This window comes from Hydra vulgaris, chromosome 09, assembly GCF_038396675.1.
Source record: "Hydra vulgaris chromosome 09, alternate assembly HydraT2T_AEP".
Lineage (NCBI taxonomy): Eukaryota > Metazoa > Cnidaria > Hydrozoa > Anthoathecata > Hydridae > Hydra > Hydra vulgaris.
The window spans coordinates 27,478,252-27,492,500 of NC_088928.1; the positions used below are offsets into that span (position 1 = coordinate 27,478,252).

At 27.9% G+C, this 14,249-nt stretch overlaps 1 protein-coding gene across 1 annotated transcript; it reads right to left on the reverse strand.

Annotated features, from left to right (window-relative positions):
- Positions 1–487: 487 nt before the first annotated feature.
- On the reverse strand, positions 488–12,261 carry LOC105848108 (uncharacterized). Its single transcript, XM_065805214.1, has 2 exons — positions 12,146–12,261; positions 488–3,090 (listed from the first exon to the last, which is right to left on the reverse strand). Exons 1-2 carry the CDS (start codon positions 12,204–12,206, stop codon positions 1,199–1,201), a joined length of 1,953 nt encoding a protein of 650 aa, XP_065661286.1. The 5' UTR covers positions 12,207–12,261; the 3' UTR covers positions 488–1,198.
- Between the last annotated feature and the right edge of the window lie 1,988 nt (positions 12,262–14,249).

Consider the following 14,249-nt stretch of genomic DNA (forward strand, 5'->3'; position numbering starts at 1 on the left):
TTTTAATTTTATCTTATTTTAAAAATAATCTTTATTCGTAATTCATAAGTATGAAAATATAATATACTCAAATATCAAGTTTCAATATTGTTTTTTTTAGAAAATTATTAAACAGCTATTTAAAATAAAAATAATTTATAGTTTTTACAGAGTAAAATTATTCAAAATCTTTGTCAAAAAATTTATTTTTACATTTTGTCTAAATAATAAGTATTATTGGTATGTGAACATATTACCCATCAAATAAAAGCTAATGTGTAAATTTTGAGACGTTAAAAGTTTTTCAAATATGTCATAATCTTAGAATAACTCATGGTTAAATAAAATATTTATTACGCATATAAGTGAAAATACTGAACTTTTGAGATTTTACAAAAGCGCATTTTTTTTCTTGAATCTCAACATAATTTTTCTCAAGTCTTATTTTTTGAAAGCAGACATCAGTAAAGTTTCAGAGGGTGTGTTATAGACATATTAAAGAGATATGTTTGCTTCTTGAAAATAGTTTTTAAAGATACGCCCATAAAAAAATAATAAAAAAATTAACAATCATCGTGGAAAACGTGAAAAAAAAAAAAGAAAAAAAAGGACTATATGTTATCTTCTTAAAAATATAACAGCTTTATAGAAACCGTGCACGATAAACAGGGAAATTGAGAAGGAAAAGAAGGTTGCGTAATTTCAGTGCGGAAAGATTTTGAAAGATATAATAGTGAGAAATTAACCTGTTTTTTTTAGTTGTCTGGTCAGTCATCCGAAGCATAAAATATTTAAAACGTCGCCTATACATAATAAGTTTTTTTGTAGTTGTTGATTATTGTTTCCAAATTTTCTTGACAAATAGTTTTTAGCTTTATTCTACTTTCATTTCAAATTTTTAAATTTTTAAATAAAGTTAAAATTACGGGTTTACCGAAAACCTGGGAGAAGGGGAGGGGAAATCAACAAAACGTATCCTTAAACTTAAGCTTAACAGCTTTTGTTGTTAAACTTAAGTCATTAACTGTGTTGTTATATATAGATTTTAAAATTTATTGTCAGATTGCGTTATGTTAATGCAGTTTAAAGAGAACACTGATCTTACTAAATTAATTAAAAATAAACTAAAACCAAATAAAATAATAATTCAAAAAATTCTAAAAAAATATGCTTGCAATAAAAATAAGCAAAACGAATAACAAAAACCTTGTTGAAACCCTTATTCTGAATCATCTGAACTCAAAACAAAAACAATATTTTTAGAATCAGAAATGATAGCATTTGGTGGAGAAGTGTTGTTTAACACAATTTTATCAGATTTGTTCAACTGACTGTCTGAGCCTAAAAATTGAAATGGTTTTTCTAAACTTATATTCAGTTTTGCTTTTAATAGTTTCACGCGATCTTTGGCAACACGATCCATATTTGTTAGCCTTTTATTAGACCCAACTTTTTCATCATCAGTCATTGCTTTAAACTGAGTACTCTTTTCATAGTCTGCAATTTGTGATTTACAAATTGATACAGTACTGTATCTGTGAGGACAACATATTGGATCAATTGGAATATATTTGGTTTTTAGAAGAGGATTATCACAAGATGTAATTTCATCTAATATATTAGTATTTGTAGATATAGTATTACACGAATGCCTTGAAGACATCTGTAACGGATTAACTGAATTAAAAGAACTAAAGTCTGTGTCACATTCAGCATTTATATAGAAATCATTTACTTGTTTGTTATTTTCCGGTACAACATATTCTGAAGGTCTTTTTAAATTTGAAGATTTATTGTTTATTTTTATTATGTCTGATTGGTTGTTGTTTGTGGCTCCTGTTGGATTGCCTATTGTAACGCCAATCTTTTTGCCAAATAATGGTTCTTTTTTTGATACAGTAACTCGTATAACTGTCTCCTCAAGACAATCTTTTGGGCTTCTTCCGATTTTAATAACTTCTCCATTAGTACTTTTGTACTGAGATTCATGGTCATCACTTTCTTCATCGTCTGTTTTACATATAGCTTCATTGGATGAACCCAATGCTTGTTGTTCATATTGCTGTCTCACAAAATCTTGGAAAACATTTTCTATTCTTCGTTTAGCAAGCTTACGGTTTTGCTTTAATTTTCTATTTAAAATTGCATCTTCAAGGGCAGGATCTTCCTCAATTTTAACACGATCAGTTAAATAGTTACCAGAAATTTCGTTAAACTCTTTTTTCCGATTAATTTGTAATTTTTTTCCTACCTCCACAAATATATCAACTGCTATATTGTGTAAATCATTTTCTCGAACATTTATATCATTATTATCAACAGCTTTTTTACAAATTTGTTTTATGTCTGATAAATTTGGAAAGATGTTATGTTTGTTTATAAACCTTTCAACTGATCGATTTAATTCTGGAAATGGGGCACTTGTAACACATACCTTTTTTCTTTTTATGATTTTATCAGGATTTTCACCAATCAGTTTGCAATACTTGCGCCATAACTTAAGAAACTCTTCCTTTAATCTGGCCTCTTGAATATAAACACTTTCTTCTGACTTCATGTCTTCCAAACTAATATCCATTTCTGCCAAATGCTTTATCTGACGCTCCTTTTTTTCTAACTGATTTACTAAACTTTTAATCTTCAATTTCCTATTGAATTTTTTATTTTTAAGGTGAATTTTTTCTGGAAAAGAGTTAAAAGTCTTTTTTCTATTATCATCAGCATCATCATCACTGTCTTCAATAAGTATTAGTGGTGCTTCAGCACTGCAAGTAGAGTTGGTTATTAAAGAAACTGATGGAACTGGTGAAAGAACAACACGAGAATCAAAGTTATGTATTGAATGTGCTAAATAAAGTGCAGAAGTCTTGGTAGTAGTTTGTGACTGATGATTTGTCAGTTCATTATTACAGACTATGTTATTGAATGTTGCTGATGAAAAAAGTTCAATAGATTTGGAAACTTTTGTAGGTGAAAGTTGTTCTGGAGCAATAACTGGTGGATTCTGCACATTTATAAGTTCTTGTTTATTACTTTCTTGAAGTAGAGTAGATGAAGCAACCCAGGTATTTCGCCAACTCTCATCTTCTGAAAAATCAACTTCATCGCATTCTGAAAAAAAAATTAGCAATATAAAATTAAAACAAAATTTTATATATATATATATATATATATATATATATATATATATATATATATATATATATATATGTATATATATATATATATGTATATATATATATATGTCTATTTATATATATTTATATATATATATGTATATATATATATATGTATATATATATATGCATGTATATATATATGTATATATATATGCGAGTCAGGCTATTTGTCAGTCGATGTAGCAGCAATTTGTTGAGAGTCAGGCTATAAGATAGTCGATGTAGCAACACTCCGCGCATGATTTACAGTAAAAATAATAATAATAAAAACATTTTATTAAAAAAAAAACAAAAAAAAAACATTGTTTACATTGTTAAAAACATTCAGAATGTTTTAAAAACATTCAGAATGTTTTAAAAACATTCAGAATGTTTTAAAAACATTCAGAATGTTTTAAAAACATTCAGAATGTTTTAAAAACATTCAGAATGTTTTAAAAACATTCAGAATGTTTTAAAAACATTCAGAATGTTTTAAAAACATTCAGAATGTTTTAAAAACATTCAGAATGTTTTAAAAACATTCAGAATGTTTTAAAAACATTCAGAATGTTTTAAAAACATTCAGAATGTTTTAAAAACATTCAGAATGTTTTAAAAACATTCAGAATGTTTTAAAAACATTCAGAATGTTTTAAAAACATTCAGAATGTTTTAAAAACATTCAGAATGTTTTAAAAACATTCAGAATGTTTTAAAAACATTCAGAATGTTTTAAAAACATTCAGAATGTTTTAAAAACATTCAGAATGTTTTAAAAACATTCAGAATGTTTTAAAAACATTCAGAATGTTTTAAAAACATTCAGAATGTTTTAAAAACATTCAGAATGTTTTAAAAACATTCAGAATGTTTTAAAAACATTCAGAATGTTTTAAAAACATTCAGAATGTTTTAAAAACATTCAGAATGTTTTAAAAACATTCAGAATGTTTTAAAAACATTCAGAATGTTTTAAAAACATTCAGAATGTTTTAAAAACATTCAGAATGTTTTAAAAACATTCAGAATGTTTTAAAAACATTCAGAATGTTTTAAAAACATTCAGAATGTTTTAAAAACATTCAGAATGTTTTAAAAACATTCAGAATGTTTTAAAAACATTCAGAATGTTTTAAAAACATTCAGAATATTTTTAAAAACATTTTGGTCAATTAAATTTGCGTTTTTGCGGGTTTTTTAAAAAACGATTAACTTGTAATTAAATTAATGGTTTTTACTTTTTGACAACACACAAATGTTGGACAAAAGTCGAAAGTAATTCAAAGTGACATATTTGTTGGACTAAGAATCATTTTTTTCCTTCCTTACTTCCCAAATGCAACAATCTATAGAATTATATATATATATACATACATATATATATATATACACACACACACATATTAAATAATGTCCTAATTAATTTCACTTTTTTTAAAAATGTTCACTCTCACCCCTAGCTGTGTCATATAAAATGAAATTTAATTTCAATGACATTTAATTTTATAGGACACAAAAATGATGATTTTTTCCTTTTCAGTTATTTTTATTAAAAGAATAGGTATTTTATTGACGAATAAAAAGCATTAAACAAATCATAATTAATTTTTCTTTAAAATTGTAAAAAATTTCTTTAAATTTATAATTTGTCTCCCCAGGGCTCCAGAGGAGGCCACTACATTCAAGGAGGATTAGATGCAACTTTCTCAACCCTTAACCTTGGAAACTTGAACTTTTTTGAACAAGGCCAATGTGCAGAGAAACAATTGGAGCGTGGTAACTCCAGAGGTATAGGGTGGAGTTTAAACTCAGATCTCTTGATTGCGAGTGTTCTACCACTAGTCTACTTTACTAAAATCATTACAGAGATTTTTCATATAAATATTTGGTTACTCCGTTTTTTGTCTCAACAACACCCAGAACCCTTTTTACCATACTTTGTATGCAGTTTTCTGCTGTTACCTGCAGTTTTTAATTATGGCTTTAATAACTTTTTTAATTAAATACACCTTATTTGTAATTTTTTCTTTAGATATTTTCTTTTTAAGGATCTCCCACACATTTTCTATAAGATTTAGGTAAGGAGAGTTTCCTGGCCAATCCAGTAATGGAACAATCTATTATATTAAATATTTTAAAATTGATTTAGTGGTATTATAGTTCCCCAACTTGCACGATTAAATTTCTTGATGATATTGCAACAGGCAATATTTCCTTGACAATGTAAAGGCTCCCCATTCTTAAATATCTTTGACCAGATCATTCATGCATCAAGCTTTCTTTGTTAGTACCCAGAAAGTAGCCTGGTGTTACCCATTGCTCCTGTTTCTCATTGAAAAGTGCAGGAGTTGACAGGGTGTGTTATTTTATGGCTTCATTGTGCAAACTTACTAGAAGTTGTTAGTCATCCAGCTTCTAGTAAATTTGCATCCATATATATATATATATATATATATATATATATATATATATATATATATATATATATATATATATATATATATATATATATATATAAAACTATATCATATACTGATCAGCATTTGATTACTAGTTTTGCTTATCTCTGTAGCAAACAGCTTTTTCAGAAAAAGAAAAAACGAAGAATAATAAATGAAAAGATTGCTGCCCCAGCTCAAACCCTCAGTCAATGTAGCTGCACTCCTTTGCGGCAGCATGCTATAAAATAGTCGATGTATGTACTGTAGCCCCCAGCATCATGCTATTTCAGTGTGATGTAAGAAATATTATCTAAACATGCTTTTATACAATCGGTCATTTTGAATTATATTAAAATCCATCATTTTGAAAAATGGCTTTGGTCTTTGCTTTTGTTCTGTGTGCAACGGAAAAAACAGATATATAAAGCTGAAGTCCTTTTGGGACTCTGCATCCCTGATTTTACTTGTTATGAACAAAGAAACTGTACCTCAAAACTAAAAAAAAATCATTTTTAATTATTATTTTCTAATTTTTGAGACCAGTTTAAGTCTTAAAGTTAGTGCAAGTGATCATTTTATAATCATTTCTCTTCCTTTACAACTTCCACAACTCTAAATACAATTGAAAAAGTAATAACACTTACCACTATTGCAGTATGTTGCCTAACTGGAAGTTCCTCACCTATTGCTGTGAGAACTATTTTCTCTTAAATATTTTTTTAAATGATGGTAAACAACTTTATTAAATATTGATATATTTTACCAATGATTGTCTCAACCAATTGTTGGGAACTAGTCTATAAAAAAACTGTTTATTATTTATTAGAATTAATTTAGTAAGTCAAAACTTGTTTAGTATAGTAATAAAAATTTAATAAAATATTTATAAACATTAAATAGAAAAGTCAGAATATGATTCTAAATTTATCTCATTTAAATTTATCTACTAATGATGTACATTTGACAATGTTTTTTATTTCTGTTTTAGAAAAGACCAAATCCAATTCATTGTGATAACTCTAACTAAATTATTCAAGATAACTTTAAAAAAAAATTGAGCCTATACATATGCATTTTTATAATTCAACTCATCCCAGGTAAAATTTTACTAAATTTCTAAAATTTAGGATTGGATTTTATAAAATTACCAAGAAAATAGAAAAAGCAAGTCAACAACATACTGATACGGTCAAAGCTGCTCCAGTTTAATTACTTTAAACTTACTCTCAGGTGCTTAATACAATGTGGGGTGGGAATAAAAAGATGGGATGGGAATTTTTATCCAGATGTAAAAAATGGGGGAGATGGGAAAAGAAAGAGGGGGAAAGGTAGTCTTAACAGACAGGTGAGTGGGAATTTTTTTTTCCTTCTATAACTGAGTTTATAATTTCTAATTTTTAAACAGATCTCAAAAATTAGAAAAAAATAACTGAAATTTTTTGAGATTAAAGATACAGATTCTTTGTTCATAACAAGAGGGGTCTTAATAAGCTCAGGGTGGATGCGAAAATTTTACAAAAAATTTTTAAACATAAACTTCTGTGTATAAAGCACTTAGGAGTACCACCTTTTTTTTCCTTTCATTTTTCATAATCCCTGTTTTATAAGTAACAAATTCAAGTAAATTTGACCATGTCTTTTTTTTCTGTTTGAGAAAAGACCTCTCTCCAATTCTTTGTAACAACTAAACTATTCAGGTCGAAAATCTAAAAAAAAAAAAACCTACCTACATCTGCATTTTTGAAATTAAACTCGCCTCAATAAAATTATGATAAAGGTCAAAATTACAGATGTTATGTCTATTTAAAAATATTTTAAATTGTTTTATTGAATTCCTTGCCTCAAAATATGTAAGTGTACACATTTTCAGCTTTCCATTAAGAACAAAACCATTTTTTGAAATGACGGATTTTTGTTGGTTCAAGGCAATGTTTGAATAGTCATATCTTTGAAACTAATAGGAATTAGATAATAAAATTTTTGGGAATGTTCATAACTTATAAAAATCTTTGAGTGGTGTAAAAATCAGTAAAATGAGACTGAGACTTAGAGTTGTATTTTATTAAAAAATTGGATTTTTTCACACAAAACTGCCCCTAAAAGTTTTTATTCATAATAATCAATGCATTTTCTTTGCTACTACAACACACACACACACACACACACACACATAAAAGAGAGATATATTTAGAGATAAAAAACTGTTGACCAGCCTCCCACCTGCCTTTCTTCACCTAATTCTCTGATTTAGATGTAATCCTGTGTTACATTGTTTCCTGCCTGGACCACCTCCCACCAGCCTTTCTTCACCTAATTCTCTGATGTAGTTGCAATCCTGAGTTACATTATTTCCTGTCTGGACAGTATTACAGTTAAGAATTTGCTTAAGAATTTGTATAAAACATGCAAAAATGCTAATTTTTAATGTGAAAATTGATTTTTTTTATCAGTTTTGAGATCTTGTTACCTAAAGCTGCCGATAATTTATTATTATTATAAATTTTTATATGGTATAGTACCTAAAAAATACAAACATTTTTATGAAAAATTAAGAGGTTAGGCTCAAAACCTAACTCAAAAATAGAGTTCTAGTCAATTAGCTTAACTTTTGTGACCTCATTATGGCTGGGTTTACAGTGAAACATATATATTCAAAAACGAGTATTGGTCTTTCATTTACCATATTTATAAAAAATACCTATGGGGTATTGCAATAGTAAGAAAAAAATAACATAGATTATTTTTTTAACTGAGACCCACTATCTGTAAGAATCAGGCATAGCTCGTTAGTGAGCCTTTTCAAATCTAGTATAGGACCTAAAAATGAACAAGGGCTGTTCATAAATAATAATATAGGAGTGAGGGTGCGTTTGGATTTTGTGACAAGGGGAAGGGAGGATATCTGAAAACTAACAAAATGCCTGTTGTAATTTATCAACAGCATCCAAATGCATGACATTTATCAAAATCCAAATAAGCATTGAATAAATTTGGCAAATATTATTTTAATTCTGATATTTAAAAGTAGTGATCGACCGAAATTCTGTTTCGGTATGGGTTTCAGTCGAAACTTGGTTTTGGTATCTTTTATAAGTTAAAAGCAAAATTTTGGTTGAGAAACATACCGAAAACCGATATTTATCTAATATAGAAACCAGTTATTTTTTAGAATTTTCACAAAACATCTTGAGAATTTTCACAAAAACATTGAGAATTTTCACAAAATACCTCGAAAAAAACTTGTTTTACAGAGGAAAATCTGCCAGTTATTAAATTTCGCTATTAACTTATATCGCCAACTTATGTATGAAATCTCAATTTTGGATACACGTGTATTCAAAATTAAGATTTCATGCATAACTCGGTGTATGTATGTATGCATGTATGTTGGATAATTAATTTTAACTTAATACGAGTATAAAAAAACAACAAACCTAAAATTGCATTTTTAAATAAATTTTTCTAATAAAATAAATTTTGACTAGCCAAAAATTTTGGTACCAAATTTGAGTACCCGAAATTTCGGTTTATTTCAGTTTCGGCTTTTTTTCTGTTTCGGTTGATCACTATCAGAGTTAGAGTTAGGATCAGAGTTAGGGTTAAAAGAACTATGCTCAGATTTCTCTCATAGAGTAGTTTTCAAAAACTCAGGACTCAAAACTCAAGGCTGTTAAGAATTTATATTACTTTTTTTTTTGAGCTTTTTGAACCTTTCTCTCTCTTGTCACAAAGTGTCACAAAATTCAACACCCCCTCCCCCAATTCTTCTACAGTGTAATATGATTTATGAACAGCTCCTAAGAGTTTTCTTTGCTATGAGCATTTTTATATTTTAATGCACATTACTAAATACTGTCCTTAATACAAGGGGGTGGGAATAAAAGGAGGGGGTGGGAATTTTAGTCCAGATCTAATAAACAGGGAGGGAGGATTTTTTATGTTACAATATAAGCATTTTTATAAAAAATTTCAGTTTATAAATCCAAACTAATATTTTTTACAAAACATGCATAAAACTATTTAAATCTAGCATGGCTTGCAGTCAAATCTGCATTTTCTAACAGCTGTTTTATAATAATTTCAATAGGATTTAATATGTTAATATAACTTTTATACTTTGGTGAGAAATAAATTTGATAAATCGAGATTTACTTGGTCAGTGATTTTTAAAGCCTGTTTACTCTTGAAAATTGTGTTTTTATCAGTGACTAAAATAATTATTTTCTAATTTTTAAGGTCAATTTTTTTTTTTTTTTTTTTTGATAACAAGTAAAAAATTAATACATGGGGGGTCTTAATAAGCTTGGGGTGGGTGGGAAAATTTTTCTAAAATTAATAAATTCCCCCCCCCCCTTTTTTTATTAGGGACTCGAGAGTAAAAGTTTATAATTTTAAATCATAAAGTATATCTAAAAAGGTTTTTAAAAATTATTAGATCATTCCTTTCTGACTGCAGTTTTAAAGTCAACCTAAATGTTCTTTTTCATCTCCAGTAGTATCACAAAAGCCATTATCGGTCCATGTGTTGTTTCACATCTATATTTATGATTATCCAGATAATTTTATTTCTAAAATGCTTCTATTTTTTAGTGACACAACTTTATATTGTTTCAATACGATCATATTTTGATTGTTTAGAACAGGTGGTCAATCTTTGAATTTGAATCCATCAAAAAGTTGTTTACTGCTAATAACTATCATAATATTGTTGATATTAATGAATAGCAGTTCATCTTTCGTTACTTACCATTCACTGATACTGTATTCTTAAAAAAATACAAAATTCGCATCAGCTAAAGTATACTCTCTTTATTATGCTTGCCATTTTCTTAATGGCAAGCATAATAATCTTACTCCTGATGTTGTTCTCTACCTCTAAAATATTTTATTAGCCTTTGTACAGAATACGGTTGTCATATTTAAGCTTAAAATTAAAAATTGTGAATAGATTATATCAGTAAAATAATTTTTACCCATATAACCTTTTCACAATGCATGACAGATGTAGTATAGTAGTATAAACAATAATACATACATAAAAATCTATCTTCATACAACACATGTAAACGATTGTTTTTAAATGTTTAGGTTAAAATGAAATTATAATACAAGTTCTCCGATAAAAGATTACCTTGTGGTGGATGAATACCTTGCAAAAAAAAATGTACAGAAATTTCAAATAAATAAATAAAAAAATGTACTTTACATAAATATACACTGTTAGAAACTCTTATTAACCTGATTAAAATTAGATAAAGTTTCTTGATTTTTTCCTTCAATTTTTAATATTAAATGTTTAAAATTTAAGAGCATTTAAGCGCAAAAATTCTTTAATGTTTTTGGTATAGCTATGATTTCATTAGAAATGATAGAAACAAATTTATAATGTAAACAACATACTAATCAAGTTAATTTAAATCAACACCAATCAAGTAATCAAGTTTATTAAAATCAATTTTAACCAATTTTTAAGAATTTAAATAAGCTAATATAATTAAACTAATCAATTTTTGGAAAAAAGCACCGACAGCAAATAAAACAACTACTAAAAAACCTTCAAAGTTGCTATGACACAATGGTTAGAGCACTGGACTTCAGATCTCGAGTTCAAATTTCATTATAGCCATAAGTAATTTCGGCGAGGAAGAGACCACCTAATAAAGATTCCTTAAAAAAACAACAAAGAAAACTCTTTAGGCTATAAAAATACTTTACTTAATGTCATTAGAGAAAATACCAAGCATTAAGAATAAAACTTTTGGTGCCAGGCATCAAAAATTTTGCATTATCATAACTTTTATACATTCTTCTACTAACATTAGTCAAGTTTGCTAACTACTTTTAAATTAAAATGTTACTTTGCTTACTTATTTTACAAACTATAGTTGCTGCTATTAACAACACTTTGCTAACTGATGTTAAGCTTGCTAACTACTTTCAAATTTGCAAAATTTTACTTTATCTACCAACTTTGTTAACTACAGATATTGTTGTTAACTACACTTTGCTTTTCTCATTTTTAACTATGCTGCACTTTTTGAATAAGAAAATTACTCTCCTGGTTTTATAACCAATTGAGTAATTTTATAGCAGTGAGTAGTAAAGCAAACTAGCTCAATTAAGTCTTATTTATAAGTTAAACGAAAAAATAAACTAAATCAAAATTACAAATAAATAAATTTGTGACATTAAGTAGTGAAAAAAAAAAAATACTTCCAGTGTTTCATCTTTAATATGTAATAATTTTCTTTTCTATATTATATTGATTAAACATATACTTGGATGACTTAGCGCCAAACCAGCATATACAACGAATATGTTGAAATGAGATAATTAGACGCAAAGTTTAAAATTTCTTAACAAAAGCATATAATCAAAAAAATTAAAAGTAATTGCAGTTCAGTGCATTTAAAACTTTTAAGTACAGTATATTGGTGTTTGCAAAGAAATACTACATAAATCATTTTAAAACATAAACTAATTTTTTTCAACTTTATTATATAGGCAGGTTTGGCGCTTAAGCATCCATTTGATGTAAAGTTAAAAAAAGTATTTTTTTTTTACTTTTTTCGATATCTGTGTCATCATCACTTAGTACAACAACATCGTCGCCATTTATCGCCATGTTTATTGATAACAATTCCTTTGTTATGTGGTCCCGTAAAAATGCGAGATAATGGTACTAAACACTCGGCTTTTATTTTTTTTTTTTTTTAAAAAGAATATGACCTTATACCTATTAATTGTAATAGTTTTTTGATTTTTTAATCAAATTTTTTTTTGTGGTTATTAAGGTGCTCCCAGTAGTCCTTACGATTTTATAACAGAGCACCACGGAAGAGCATTTAACCAGTAAGTTATAAATCAAGATTGTTCACTCTTAAGCTTGGTTTCCAATAGTTGTAGAAATGTTGTGCAACAGTTTTGCGTTTATGTTGTACAACAATGGTTGCCGAGATTGGTTCGATTCTATTCCCGCAACCTTTGTTTTACAACATAAATTTTGTTGTACAACCGACGTTAAGTTGTGCAACTTACGCAAGAAAATGTTTCCATTATAAAGCATTATTGTTGTCCAACTGTTGTACGACATTTCTACAACTATTGGAAACCAAGTTTTATCCGTAAATATATCCAGTGGTTGGCGCGCTGAGCTTCTGAACAAAACAACCGTGGTTCGAACCTCTGGGCAAGCTTTGCGACATTGGTTAGGATGGAGGCGTGAAATTCCAATTAAATCCGCGGTGCTCTGTGATAAGACCGTAAGACTTTTTGGCGCACCTAAATAAAATAAAAAAAAATTCACACCTCCTTTTTTACTAAATAAATTTAATATTCTGATTTAATTTTTTATTAAATCAGAATATTAAAAAAGTTATTAACTTTTTTGGATGAACCTGTCGATTTTCAATAGTTTTGTGGTATGATTTGAAACGTTAAGGTCTATTTGTCAATAATTAGAGTGATTCATAAAAATTCTGACAGTTAAATGGAGTGCATATATGTTGTGAACATATCCTGAAAATTTGAAAGCAAATACGCTATCCAATAATAAGTTATCATCTTTTAAGTTTTCAAGAAACATTCAAAACGCGAAACTGAGAAAAATACAAAAGAAAATATAAAAGTAAAAATCTCAACAAATATTTTTTTAATGCCTAATAATTTCCTGTTGCATAAGAGTCTATGGGTTCTTTTTCTTTTAAAATGTCACAGTAACCCTTCTACTTTGCTCTGATGGATTTTCTACGCTTTTTTACATTGTCAGTAGCTTTTTTGGTGATGCATTTTTCACGTAATATATCCATTTTCTTTGCAATTTGGTGCGAAAATATTCCTGTCAATCCAAAATATTCTAATATGCCAAGGATTCCGTTCCTGCCATTATTAAAATGTATGACAGCTGAATGGGTACCCATTTCTACAGTTTCTCTTCCAACAAATATAGATTTTCGTACACGAGACCATATGATTGCATTCAAAGCCTCGTTTGCATTTTGTATTTTGCCATGCATACACTTTTCCAATAGCTCGTCTTCCATTAAAGCTTTAAAAGTTGGAAAGATGAGATTTTTTATCCACATAGGAATTGAATTTAGTGATCTATATGACTTATTTTCTTTTGACCAATACTTGCACCAACTTCCAGCATCTCGTGGGCAAAATTTATGACAGTCGAAAGGATCTGGTAGGTCAGTGAAATGAAAAAGGATTGATAATATTGCCTTCTTCATGGCATACAAATTTCCAATATTATTACGAATGGCCAGACCAAAATAATTTTGCATAGAGTCAATGCACTTGTTGGTAAGTTTTCCCTTACCAGATAAAGGTGTTTTAGTGTTTTATATGATTTAACAAGATTGCGCAAATGAGTCCCAAGGCGCTTCTGTGTATGACCAATACACTCGAGCTTGATTGGGGTTACATTACACGGTCGTTTAGACTATAGAAATAAGTAGAAAGTTATTATACGCAAGCGCAGTAAAGTTAAAAATAATTTAAAATTTTAAAAATGGCTGCGGATGCAACGTTTTTAAAAACTTATCATTGACAACGAGTAACTTGTTTAATTTTAGATAATTAAATAGGCTTTTAACTATCTTTTTAAATGAAATTATTGTAAAAATAACTTGCAGCTGTACTAAGAAATGTTTTAAATAAAATA